The following is a 14,093-nucleotide window of genomic DNA, read 5'->3' on the forward strand; positions in this document are numbered from 1 at the left end:
TATAGTTTCATGTTCATTGTTTATTGTGTTGTTATAATACCAAAAATTACCTCCATAAAATGTTTATTAAAAAATAATAGTGGAACATTCCCAGGTGTTTCATGGGAGCATTGTCAAACCGAGCCACATAGGGAGAGATTCTTCCGATGATCAAAACATAGGCTTTAAGAGTGTCTTGACGGGTCAAGAGATTTGGGGCAAGATTCCAGAGCTTGGGGCCGAGGACACTGAAGTATATGGCCAATTAATGATGGGACGGTTAAAATCAGGGATGTACAGGCTTGCCTGAGTACCCAAAATCTCACGAGGGTTGTAGGGCTGAAGAAGGTTGCAGAGATGGGGAGGAGTGAGGCCAGACAGGGATTCAAACACAAATGAGAATTTGAATTTGCGGCATTGACGGACCGGGGACCCAGTGTTGGTCAGCGAGCACAGGGTTGATGGATGAACGGGACTTGGTGCGAGGTAGGATGAGCCGGTATTTACAGGGTGGGAAGGGGACGCAGGAGACCATTGGAATCTTTGAGTCTGGGGACAACAAATGCACAGAAGATTTCAGCAGTAGACACAGTCCCATTTTGAAGTCCTATCTGTGACTTCTGAATTTTTTTCTCTCCCCTTTTCCAGGTCTTTGAAGGCAAGCTCACTCCATTCCTTGTGAAGATCAACCGGTTTGCCAGTACCCACGTGTACAGCTGCAGCCTGTGCAGCCAGAAAGGCTTCATCTGTGGGATCTGCAACAATGGGCAAATTATTTATCCTTTCGAAGGAACTGCTACCAAAAGGTTAGTTTGTTGGTGTCTGCTTAGATTAATGGGTAGACTGCAGTGTTCTTGTAGCTCAATATGCTTGCTAGAAGCTACATATATTCATATGCAAGGATCTGTCCTTTGCATACAAAAGGAATATGTCCAGACATTGCATATTCTTTGAATAAACAAAAGCATTGGGGCAGTAGTTCCTTGGTGGATTCAATTTTTTTCAATTAAGGGGCAATTTAGCGTGGCCAGTCGGCCAATCCTGCACATCTTTGGGTTGTTGGGGGTGAAACCCACGCAGACACTGGGAGAACGTGCAAACTCCACATGGACAGTGACCCAGGGCCGGGATTCGAACCCGGGTCCTCAGCGCCGTAGGCTGCAATGCTAACCACTGTGCCACAATGCTGCCCTAATTGTTCATAGCTGCTGTGGAACCTTCCTATCCAAAAATGTGCTGCTTTACTTGGCTACATAACAAGTGACCAAATTTCCAATTATTCTCCTCATCTCTCCCTTAATTCTTTGGTCAATTACTGGTAGATCTCTGTCCTCTGATTACTGCCGTTCCTGCCAGTAGAAAGCTTCTCCTTATTCACTCAATCAAATCCCCTCAAAATTTTGATTACCTGGGCTGCATAGTGGCGCAGTGGTTAGCACTGCTGCCTCACAGACCCAGGTTCGATCCTGGCTCTGGGTCACTGTCTGTGTGGAGTTTGCACATTCTCCCCGTGTCTGCGTGTGTCTCACCCCCACAACCTAAAGATGTGCAGGGTAGATGGATTGGCCATGTTAAATTGCCCCTTAATTGGAAAAAATTAATTGGGTACTCTAAATTTGTTTTTAAAAAGTAGATCCAGGAGAATTCATTGAATTAATTTATTACGTTACCGTTTGTATCGTCGTTTGTTAGTTATCTTTCCACGTGTTCATCTTGCTGATAAAACTATTTTACTAGTCAAAGAACTAGATGTTTTTTGTGCATCTATCCTAAGGCCACAACACAGAACATAACACCAAATACCAAAAACATTGAGCAACAGGTAAAGTTAGCCATTTCATGGGGGGCACGGCGGCACAGTGGTTAGCACCACTGCCTCATGGCGCCAAGGACCATGGTTCGAATCCGGCCCCGGATCACTGTCTGTGTGGAGTTTGCACAATCTCCCCTATCTGCATGGTTCTCGCCCTACAATCCAAAGATGTGCAGGAGAGGTGGCTTGGCCATGCTAAATTGCCCCCTGATTGGAAAAAAATGAATTGGGTTCTTAAAAATTTTTTTTTAAGTAGTAAATTCACGCTGCTACGATGCAGTAGAACACGAATGGTACTATCCACCAACATGATGCTGCTGTCAAGCCAAAAACACCTGCCCACCACAGATGTACTCAACCAACCCATGCTTGCAAAACTCTGAACATAGTGTCCAGTATTAGATGTGTTATAGATTGAACAATACTTGTTAACAATCTTGATTGTGCAAAGAATTACACTGACAAAGATTATCAGTGCAACTCACGCCACATATATTCACACATGTGGCCCATTGCAATCAGAAAGAACAGGTCCATGCATTGTGCCTTTTTCAACTAAACAAATGCTTGGGGACAGCCATTCCCTGGTTCATTCCCCATGTCAATGCCTTGAACAAAAAGAATTGACCTCTGTGGTTTGAATTTAAACAAAAGCTTGGCAGTTAACTGTTCCCTGGTGCATATTCCAGGGCAACACCTCGCCCCATCAGAGTCTACTGCCAAGAAATCAGCATCCCCCTCTCATGCAGTATAAGTTGTTGTTCTGGGAATGCTTCTCAAATAATACGAGAGGCATGTAAAAAAGCAGTTGACTTTGGTTATTTTGCAAAGCTTGTTCGTATTTGTTGTGAATTGTTAATATTAGCACAAGAGAATTGTTAATATTAGCACAAGACAAACATTTTGTGCTTCATCAACTAGAACTTGTTACATAATGTTGTTTAAACGGTCTGGGCCAGGCATGTATTTTTTTTTCCTAATCTTTCTCTGTTCGGTTTCCCTTCAAAGAAAGTGTGCGATTCATCCGGCATTTCAGTTGTTCAGAGGCCAACAATAACTTTTCTGAAAGTGATAAAGACTACATACAAGGCTGAGACAGCTGAGTGGAGATGGATAGATGGTCCACCAGAAACACCCCATTTTTTTTGACGCAAAGCCCAGCAGTCTGGTCGGGCCACACCCTAGCCTTAGCACAGGTGTGCAGCACCAGTGCACCTGGTCTCTTCTCTCTGTAACCAAAGGGATGACACTTCAACTTCTAAGAGCCTGCCATGGAGAGAACTTTACTGGGATTGGTGGGGGAAGGTGGTTTTATTGTTCATAATGTCAGAAAGGAAAAGAAGGGCTTGAGTTTATATAATACATTGCATGACCTCAGGACGTTGAAAAGCACTTTACACCCAATGGAGTACTTTTGAAGTGTAGTCGTGTATTGGAGGAAATGTGGCAACCGATTTGCGCTCAGCAAGCTCCCACAAACAGTTGTGAAGTAAACCCACTTTAGATGTTGGTTAAAAGATGCGTGTTGCCCAGGACACTGGGAGAACTGCCCTGCTTTCCCTTGAGTAGTACCATGCATTCTTTATGGCAGTCTTGAGAGAGAAGATGAGACCTTGGTTTAATGTTTAACCCAGGATAAGAGTGGTCCGAGGATGAATGTGCTAAATTGGGGGAAGGCTAATTATAACAATATTAGGCGGGAACTGAAGAGCATAGATTGGGGGCGGATGTTTGAGGGCAAATCAACATCTGACATGTGGGAGGCTTTCAAGTGTCAGTTGATAGGAATACAGGACAGGCATGTTCCTGTAAGGAAGAAAGACAAATACGGCAATTTTCGGGAACCTTGGATGACGAATGATATTGTAGGCCTCGTCAAAAAGAAAAAGGAGGCATTTGTCAGGGCTAAAAGGCTGGGAACAGACGAAGCCTGTGTGGCATATAAGGAAAGTAGGAAGGAACTTAAGCAGGGAGTCAGGAGGGCTAGAAGGGGTCATGAAAAGTCATTGGCAAATAGGGTTAAGGAAAATCCCAAGGCTTTTTACACTTACATAAAAAGCAAGAGGGTAGCCAGGGAAAGGGTTGGCCCACTGAAGGATAGGCAAGGGAATCTATGTGTGGAGCCAGAGGAAATGGGCGAGGTACTAAATGAATACTTTGCATCAGTATTCACCAAAGAGAAGGAATTGGTAGATGTTGAGTCTGGAGAAGGGGGTGTAGATAGCCTGGGTCACATTGTGATCCAAAAAGACGAGGTGTTGGGTGTCTTAAAAAATATTAAGGTAGATAAGTCCCCAGGGCCGGATGGGATCTACCCCAGAATACTGAAGGAGGCTGGAGAGGAAATTGCTGAGGCCTTGACAGAAATCTTTGGATCCTCGCTGTCTTCAGGGGATGTCCCGGAGGACTGGAGAATAGCCAATGTTGTTCCTCTGTTTAAGAAGGGTGGCAGGGATAATCCCGGGAACTACAGGCCGGTGAGCCTTACTTCAGTGGTAGGGAAATTACTGGAGAGAATTCTTCGAGACAGGATCTACTCCCATTTGGAAGCAAATGGACGTATTAGTGAGAGGCAGCACGGTTTTGTGAAGGGGAGGTCGTGTCTCACTAACTTGATAGAGTTTTTCGAGGAGGTCACTAAGATGATTGATGCAGGTAGGGCAGTAGATGTTGTCTATATGGACTTCAGTAAGGCCTTTGACAAGGTCCCTCATGGTAGACTAGTACAAAAGGTGAAGTCACACGGGATCAGGGGTGAACTGGCAAGGTGGATACAGAACTGGCTAGGCCATAGAAGGCAGAGGGTAGCAATGGAGGGATGCTTTTCTAATTGGAGGGCTGTGACCAGTGGTGTTCCACAGGGATCAGTGCTGGGACCTTTGCTCTTTGTAGTATATATAAATGATTTGGAGGAAAATGTAACTGGTCTGATTAGTAAGTTTGCAGACGACACAAAGGTTGGTGGAATTGCGGATAGCGATGAGGACTGTCTGAGGATACAGCAGGATTTAGATTGTCTGGAGACTTGGGCGGAGAGATGGCAGATGGAGTTTAACCTGGACAAATGTGAGGTAATGCATTTTGGAAGGGCTAATGCAGGTAGGGAATATACAGTGAATGGTAGAACCCTCAAGAGTATTGAAAGTCAAAGAGATCTAGGAGTACAGGTCCACAGATCACTGAAAGGGGCTACACAGGTGGAGAAGGTAGTCAAGAAGGCATACGGCATGCTTGCCTTCATTGGCCGGGGCATTGAGTATAAGAATTGGCAAGTCATGTTGCAGCTGTATAGAACCTTAGTTAGGCCACACTTGGAGTATAGTGTTCAATTCTGGTCGCCACACTACCAGAAGGATGTGGAGGCTTTAGAGAGGGTGCAGAAGAGATTTACCAGAATGTTGCCTGGTATGGAGGGCATAAGCTATGAGGAGCGATTGAATAAACTCGGTTTGTTCTCACTGGAACGAAGGAGGTTGAGGGGCGACCTGATAGAGGTATACAAAATTATGAGGGGCATAGACAGAGTGGATAGTCAGAGGCTTTTCCCCAGGGTAGAGGGGTCAATTACTAGGGGGCATAGGTTTAAGGTGAGAGGGGCAAAGTTTAGAGTAGATGTACGAGGCAAGTTTTTTACGCAGAGGGTAGTGGGTGCCTGGAACTCACTACCGGAGGAGGTAGTGGAGGCAGGGACGATAGGGACATTTAAGGGGCATCTTGACAAATATATGAATAGGATGGGAATAGAAGGATACGGACCCAGGAAGTGTAGAAGATTGTAGTTTAGTCGGGCAGTATGGTCGGCACGGGCTTGGAGGGCCGAAGGGCCTGTTCCTGTGCTGTACATTTCTTTGTTCTTTGTTCTTTGTTTTGACTTCACTGAGTGTCAATCTGGATAATGGGCTCAATTCTCTGGGGTGGGACTTGAACCCACAGCTTTCTGGAACGGAGGATTGAATGTCAGATAAGGAAAACACTATAACCATCAGTTTGAGGACCCAGACAGAGCCCACTGGCGTGCTCATTGTGATAAAGAATTTGAGTGCCGATAATTCAGCTTGCTCTCCAAAGGTTTTACACTCCAATCCATGATTCCGATCTGTGATAAATTTTCTAAAGTAAGTCTTGTTCACTCTCAAGCTGGAATCAGCAGTCCAATCTGGAGACTAAAGAGGGGAAAGTTCCAATTCTGGAAAAGTGGTAGTGGTTAACTTTTGAGCTTGTGCAGTGTCGAGTTCTGTCCCACTGGTGCTGTGGTACAAATCTCATCCCTGATTCCAGTTGGCACTCTGGCTTGGGTCTCTCACCATCTCCATTCCCACTGTCAGAAAACTGGAGGGCGGCATGTGGCGCAGTGGATAGCACTGGGACTGCGGCACTGAGGACCTGGATTCGAATCCAATCCCTGGGTCACTGTCCGTGTGGAGTTTTCACATTCTCCCCATGTCTGTCCCCCACAACCCAAAGATGTGCAGGTTAGGTGGATTGGCCACACTAAATTGCCTTTAATTGAAAAAACATAATTTGGTACTCCAAAATTTCCACACAAAAAAACTGGACACGTGTGCCTGGATTTTAACCCCTTTCATGCAGGCAAGAATGGCTGTTGTGTGAGGGGTTGAAGATGAGGCCGTGTTCACTTATTTTCCCACCCCATGACATCTTGGCAAGAATTCTTCAGCCCGCATGTTTCCAGACGGCATGGGGTGGCTTCAATGGGAAATCCCATTCACAAACAGCGGGAATGGAGAATCCCGCCGCCGGGATGCATGCGGCTGGGGGACCAGAGAATTCCACACCTTATCTCCAGCTACTTACATGTGGGCTAAGGCTCACCCGATGCAGACAACCACAGGTTTAAATTAAATTTAAAACCTGCGGATCAACTATGTCATTGGTTCTGAAGTATAATCTTTCTGGTGACTGCGAGTCCCACCTGGTGTTGAAACGGGCCTTCACTGGCCAGAAGAGGCGGAGGTAAGTTTAAAGGAATAACTGTACTGTGAGCTGCTTGTGGGCAAAGAGGAACTCACCTACAGACTTAGCAAGCAGCTCTTGGGCCACTCAAACCTTTGCCTCTCACTTTGCACACTTCCTTGTGCCTTCAACTTCTGTTGTCATACTCCAAGCATGCAAACATTTCAGGCTTGAAAATGGGCCTACAGAAACTTCTAGGCCCCTGTGCTGACAGGACATGTCGCAACAAATATGCGTTCAATGAGTTTTAACTGAGTTTTCGATCGCAGATGCACTATTATGTGACAGCAGAGATTGTTTTGCAAGTTATGAGTAATGATTAACCTAAAGAGTTGGATGCTTTTATTTACACAGGGCTGACAAAATTGAGACGGTAATTGGTGGGTTTTGATCCTTAGGCTTGATAGGTTTTCATGAATGGGCCAGATTTGAAGAGACTATAAAATTGTTCCCTATTTCCACGCACCAATAATTGTGCCGAAACAAAGTGGATTACCAATCATCGGGGATCATATTCAATGGATGTATATCTCCTCTTGTTTTCATTTCCATTCTAAGTCTTGGTGCTTGTTTTGATATTATTTCTGTTCATTCTTCCTAATAAATGACCTAATGGCCATAGAGATTGACAGTGCATCCCATTCATATGTTATAACTCATGATGGTAGACTATAGTTATGAAATCCTTTTACTGATATTACTAACCATCCTATATGTGTTTTAGAAAACTGTTCTTTTCTTCATATTATTACTGAGGTGTGTGACATTCCTGTACATATTTTAGAATGCAGTCAGATAAACACTTTTACTGGATTCACTAACACTGCTGTATGTGCTATAGAATACAGTGTGACAGTGTTTCTGCCGTCACTCATACTCCTGTATGTGTCATTAACAAAATACAACGCTGAATTATTCAGCTGCAATATTGCCCCCATATAAAGGATAGAATAACGTACACCTATGTAAATTCTAGTCGCTAGTAGTTACCATCTGGAATGCAGTGCCTTAAGAGATGGAGGAAGAAGATTCAATTCTAAATTTCGAAGGGAATTAATTGGATATGTATTTCTTTTTTTAAAAATCTTTTAGAGTACCCAGTTCTTTTTTTTCCAATTAAGGGACAATTTAGCGAGGCCAATCCACCTACCCTGCATATCTTTGGGTTGTGGGAGCGAAACCCACACAAACACGGAGAATGTGCAAACTCTACACAGACAGTGACAGGGCCGGGATCGAACCTGGGATCTCGGTGCCGTGAGGCAACAGTGCTAGCCACTGTGCTGCCCACGAGTATTTGTTTAACAACTTTGCCATATTCTTATTCCCCATTACAATTTCTCCTGTATACAAGGGATCCACGTGTATTTTCACTAATCTTTTCCTTTTTATGTACCTATAGCAGCTTTCAAAATCTGGTTTAGATCTCTTGCTAATCTACTCTCGTATTCTAATTTTCTCTTTTGCCACTTTGGTACTCTTTAACATTCTCCCAACCCCAAGGCTTGCTACTCTTTTTCGTAACATTATAAGAATCTTCCTTTAATCTAGCATTATCTATAAATGAGCATGTTAGTCACAGTTGGACCACTTTTCCCATGGGATTTTTATTCCTCAAGGAGCATATACTATGAATTAATTCTTTAAATGTAAGCCATTGCTTTTCTACAATCATACATTCACAATCCACAGTTTGTACCATTTGTACCCCTTTTTCCTGTCTAACTTGCCCCTCTCATACCTATGCAGTTTGCTTTCCTGGACTGCAGCGGCTCCACATACTTCTACACCCCCCATAGATCTGTTGGAGCCCCAATCCCTGCGCTCTTGCCTGTTCTACCCTCGGAAATTCCAACTGATCCAAAAATTGTCGTATCCCCTCATACCCCAGCGGAGGCTCCAACCGGTATAATCTCCGATACAATGTCTCAAAAATTCCATTGATTTCCTCATCCCTCGGCCTACCTATCTCCCTCGCCGCCGCCTGTTTCCTCAATTGGTGAGCAAGCATCCTGCTAGCCTTCTCCCCATATTTATATTTCACCTCCCTGGTTTTATGAAGTTGCCTTACCGCTTTCTCGGTAGAAGCCAGTTTAATCTCCATCAGGAGCCTCTGTTGCTCCTAAGTTACGGCTCCTCAGGCAGTTCCGAATATTGACGATCAACTGCCAAAGTTGCCTCCAAAAGCTGAGACTGCTCTGCTCGCTCCACCCTGAATCTGAGGAAACAGACCCAGATGAATTCTCCCTAATTACTGCTTTCAGTGCCTCATACATCATACTGGCGGAAACTTCACCTGTGACGTTCTGGTCCACATAATTACGAATAGCTCCCTCTATCCTCTCTCAACCCCTTTGTCTGAAAGAAGACCGATATTTAGTCTCCACCAGGGCCTTTTGTGTGTGTGTGTGGGGGAGATGGGGGGGGGGGAGGGGGGAAAGAGTCCTCTCTGTCTGGAGATCCACCCAGCGCGTTGCGTGATCAGACATCCCAATTGCCCAGTATCCCACCCAACCACTCGTGTCATCAATGCCTTCTCTAAAACAAAAATATCTGCCCATTTTGCCCTATTGGATATGTATTTCAACGGGAATAATTTACAGAGCTACGTGAAAAGAATAGGTGAATAGGACTAACTCTTTTGCTGGTATGATGGGTCGATGGTTAAATGTCTTTGTTTATATTAAGATTATTAAATCTCCTAGTGATGTTCATTGCATTACAACAGTAACAACTCTTCGATAAGTATGTATTTGCCTGTAAAGCTCTTCCTGTGATTGTGAAAGGCAAGGTTGTTCTTTCTGTTTTCATTATAAGATGGCCAGGCATCTCCATTCGGTAATGTACACAGGTTTTTTTCTTTCCCTGTAGGTGTGCGATTTGCGGGGCTGTGTTTCATGCTGAGTGCAAGTCGAGGAGTGTTCCCTGCCCACGGTGCGTACACAGGGAGCTGCTGAAGAAGCCGCGGTCTTTCTGGAGAAAATTGGACTTGGATGACAACTTTGAGATTTGCAACGCGTTTGAATTCTCCTGTCCAAACAGCTGATGTCGAGGTCAGATTTAGCTCAGTGTAGAATTCTCCAACTAATCTTTCATGGATGGAGTAATAAGGCTGGGTGCTCTCTGATCCCTGTGTACGGTAACACAATAGATTGAAAAGGAATATTTAGATGGTGACCATCAGCTGGGTGCAGTGGGACAAGGTGTTGTAAAGAAAAAAGCAAGGAGTGCAAGAGATCTTCCCCCATCAGATTATAACGTGCAATATTATAAATATACCCCTTGAATTTGCTGCCTTGTTTCCAACATCTCTCTCAGACAGTTGAAAACTCTTGAGTGAAATGAGGTGGATTGGTTTCCAGTGAGTGCATATAATTTCCCTTAACTTGGCACCCTTATTCAATGCTAGTGTGCAAAATGGTGGGGTTCCCAGCATGGGATTGAGATGCACTGCTGGGCTGGGGCAGACAGAACATTGCATCTCATTTTTACCATACCCAATCCTGGAAGTATTTGATGTGAGCACTGAGTGCCAAAGAGAGGTAAAATATTCAATTTCCCATTGCCAGCATCCCTATCCTTGACACAAAGCTCACCCCTTAACCCAGAACAAAAGGAGCGTATATTCAAACTCCCCAGTGTTTTACTTGGGTTAATTTTCTTTCTACCTTCACAATGCTTCTGAAAAACATCAATTCAGCATTCAAGGTCTCTCACTTGCTGACCACCAGTTGACCATTACTGGGGCAAATATATTGTATCAATGGTTTTCCTCTGTGCGTTTAGAATAGATCAAATGTTCCATTAGTTTAACAGCTTTTTTTTTGTCAACTTGTTTTATTCCACCGTGTGTTTCTCTCCTTTCCATTCTCTCCCTCTCCAGCACATTGGCCTCGCCTCCAGATTTGGAAACCATTTTCCCAAATGCTGAGCCTTACAGCATCGCAAGGAAAAAAAATGTAAAAAGAGGGGGCGATCGGTTTTGGGGAGGTGAATAAGGGGGTCGAAGTGAGCAATGGGAAGGAAGGAAGAAAGATTTTGAAAGGCAAAGCAAAGATTTTGGCCCCAAAAGGCCTGACCAGGGATTAAATATTGCCCCAGTTTCTTTTAAAAGGCAGGATAGTTAGCATAACGTGTTAATTTGAATTAATAAATAAAATGAGTTGGTGCATGATTACAAACGTTGGTCACTATTGCCGCACCTGGAGTCCATGAGCGGAGTTTAGATCCACACAATCGACATTACAGAAGGTGAATCATAGGCCATGTGCATGGAGGGAAAACTGGGACATATTGTGCACCTGGAATGACAGTTAGTAAGCACCTAGTGAAAGATTTTTTGGGGAGGAGTGGAATTTTGAGGAAACCGAAAAACCAAGGTAATGGGAAAGATGTATTTTTCTCACTCACTCACTTTTGTAATTGAATTTTTTTGCACACTGGAGGCCCACTGAAGATATCAATTTGAAAAGTAAATTTTTAGTTGTGTTCAAAGTCGAGTTGTATTTGGTGCACAGTGAATGGGTTTTTAAAGGATCTTTTTGTTTTTAGCTTGCTGAGAGCGGAGCAGTTACTGCAAATCGGGGATCAGGTTCTGGATTCAGGTAACAGTAGGCATGACCTGCACCTGTCAAGATGCGGGTGCAGTCCCACCAACTGGCACATAGCACTATTTCTGCCTGGGTTATGCAACCACTTAGTTTAGAGCATCACCCATGATCAATGCCCTTTTAAGTAAGATTTCCTAGTAAAATAGCAAGCTGTCTGGGAGAAGATGTGACGATATCGCACTGAAACAGCAGCAGGTCACTGCTGGTGACCCTTTCAACAGCATGTATCTGAGTTTGGGTTTTAGTCAAAAAGCACTCGTGTTAGTGTGTATGTGTAAATGATGTGGTGTCACGTATTGGGGAAAGTCATATTTTGGAAGAAAGAAACCAGCAGCATTGCTTCTCAAACAGTGAACGGTGGAAGTGATTGCAAGCGAACGCTTGATGGAACAATGGGAAATGTAACTTTCTGTGCCATTTTGGTGCACTACATCGCAATACAGCACCTGTTGGGGGAACATTGCTCCTTATTGACCCGGTTGCTGTTACCTGCCTCTGCCCCGGGACACCGTCTCCTCCAGTCACTGGGAAAAAATTTGTGATGCCATGATTCGCAATCTGTCTTGTCCTAGAGTGACAGAGTTACATCTTCAAACAACAGTTCTGCACCAAGGAGTCTACCGTAGATGTAGAGAAGGTGAACTAGACACATGTGAATAACTATCTTTCATCTAATACTTGCTGCAATGGTAAAGCTCCCAACTTGGGATCTGCTGCTTTTATAATATAATAATATATTTATGTATATACATCTTAACAGGAGCAATTATCCTGAGATTCATTTTTGTACAGTTGAAACCAATAAAGCTGATCTGAAAATAAAGGTATTTAATTCTAATGCACCAGTATTTTGTATGTTGTTGATTGTTTTGCGATGACCCAAGCAGTGGGGCATAAAAAGCAAAAAGATCCCAAAATCGATCCCTCGCCTGTGCTGCATTTTCTGATCTCTGCCACAGTGAGGTCGAGGGCCGAAGATAGGGCAGGATTCCATAAAGGAAAGATCATCTTTACCAAACACAGCAGAAACTGTTTCCAGGGTGGTCGGGTCAGTAATCAGGGGAGACGTGGGGGGAGGGGGTGTCAGTAATCAGGGGAGACTGATTGAAGATGATTGATAAAAAGAACCAGGTTGGGGGGGGGGGGGGGGGGGAGGGTGGTTTAAGAGTGCCCAATTCTTTTTTTTTCCAATTAAGGGGTAATTTAGCGTGGCCAATTCATCTATCCTGTGCATCTTTTTGGGTTTTGAGGGTGAGACCACGCAGACACACAGAGAATGTGCAAATTCCACACAGACTGTGACCCGGAGCTGGGATCGAAGGCGGCCGCTAGTTTTATTTTTAAATACAGTAAGTTGTTCTGATCTGGAATGCAGTGTATTTCACAATCCGAGAACAACCCAGACCATTCTACAGCCAGTGAAGTACTTTTATTTTAAGCTTTTGAAATGTAGGAACCATGGTGGCCAATTAGTGCACAACTGGCTCTCTCAAACAGCAAAGTGCTATTTTTTTCATTAATTAGTATCATCTCCTTCCCAGAAGGTCACCTTCCATGTATTTCTTCTGCTGCCCTTAGACATTGCACAAAAGTCAACTATGTCCAGTCCGTGCAAAGTCGGAGTGTCCAGATCACCAGCAACCTGTCCTGGTCCCCCATGCTGACACCAGTTAAGAAAGCCCACCAACGACTCTACTTTCTCAGAAGACTAAGGAACTTTGGCATGTCACCTACAACTCCCACCAACTTCTACAGATGCACCATAGAAGGCATTCTTTCTGGTTGTATCACCGCTTGGTATGGAGCCTGCTCTGCCCAAGACTGCAGGAAACTACAAAAGGTTATGATTGTAGCCCAATTCATCGTGCAAACCAGCCTCCCATCCATCGGCTCTGTCTACAATTCCCGCTGCCTCAGAAAGGCAGCCAGCATAATTAAGGACTCCACGCACCCCGGACATACTCTCTTCCACCTTCTTCCGTCAGGAAAAAGATACCAAAGTCTGAGGTCACGTACCAACCGACTCACGAACAACTTCTTTCCTACTGCCATCAGACTTTTGAATGGACCTACCTCGTTTTAAGTTGATCTTTTCTCTACACCTTGCTATAACTGTAACATTATATTCTGCAGTCTCTCCTTCCTTCCCTATGTACGGTATGCATTGTTTGTACAGCATGCAGGAAACAATACTTTTCACTGTATACTAATACATGTGACCATAAATCAAATCAAAACAAAAAAAAATGTGCTACTTACCAGGTAATCTTTTAGCTAAATATTCGGCAGGAGGTGAGGAGACTGTGACATCAAGGCAGCATTTGACTGAGTGTGGCATCAAAGACCCCAGCAAGATCAAGATTGTTGTGGTTGTTGGAGGCAACAGGACATCACCACTGAGGTTCCTCAGGGTTGTAGCCTAGGCCCAACCATCTTCAACTGTTACATCAATGATCGATCTTGCGTCATAAGGTTCAGCAGCATTTGCACTAACTGAGATGCTGCAGCACTCCCAGACCATATACAGCAAGACCTGGATCACATTTGGTTCTTGTCTGTTAGTGGGAAATAGCATTCATTCCATACAAGTGGCAGGTACTGACCATCTCCAAAGAGAGAATCGAACAATGTCCCCATGGTGGGTGGAGCAATGGTTAGCACTGCTGCCTCACGCCGCTGAGGAACCGGGTTCAATGCCAACCCCGGATCACTGTCTG

At 44.3% G+C, this 14,093-nt stretch overlaps 1 protein-coding gene across 2 annotated transcripts in view; it reads left to right on the forward strand.

Moving 5' to 3' along the window:
• Nucleotides 1-12,218, forward strand: part of plekhm3 (pleckstrin homology domain containing, family M, member 3) — a 181,950-nt gene extending 169,732 nt beyond the window's left edge. For both annotated transcript variants that reach the window (XM_072482654.1, XM_072482645.1), the window contains exons 7-8: nucleotides 628-785; nucleotides 9,638-12,218. In XM_072482654.1, the coding sequence (XP_072338755.1) occupies nucleotides 628-785; nucleotides 9,638-9,812 (333 nt within the window). In that variant the 3' untranslated portion in view covers nucleotides 9,813-12,218. The remainder of the gene's footprint in view (nucleotides 1-627; nucleotides 786-9,637) is intronic.
• Nucleotides 12,219-14,093: the final 1,875 nt, after the last annotated feature.

The sequence above is a fragment of the Scyliorhinus torazame genome, chromosome 2 (genome assembly GCF_047496885.1).
Source record: "Scyliorhinus torazame isolate Kashiwa2021f chromosome 2, sScyTor2.1, whole genome shotgun sequence".
Classification (NCBI taxonomy): Eukaryota; Metazoa; Chordata; class Chondrichthyes; order Carcharhiniformes; family Scyliorhinidae; genus Scyliorhinus; species Scyliorhinus torazame.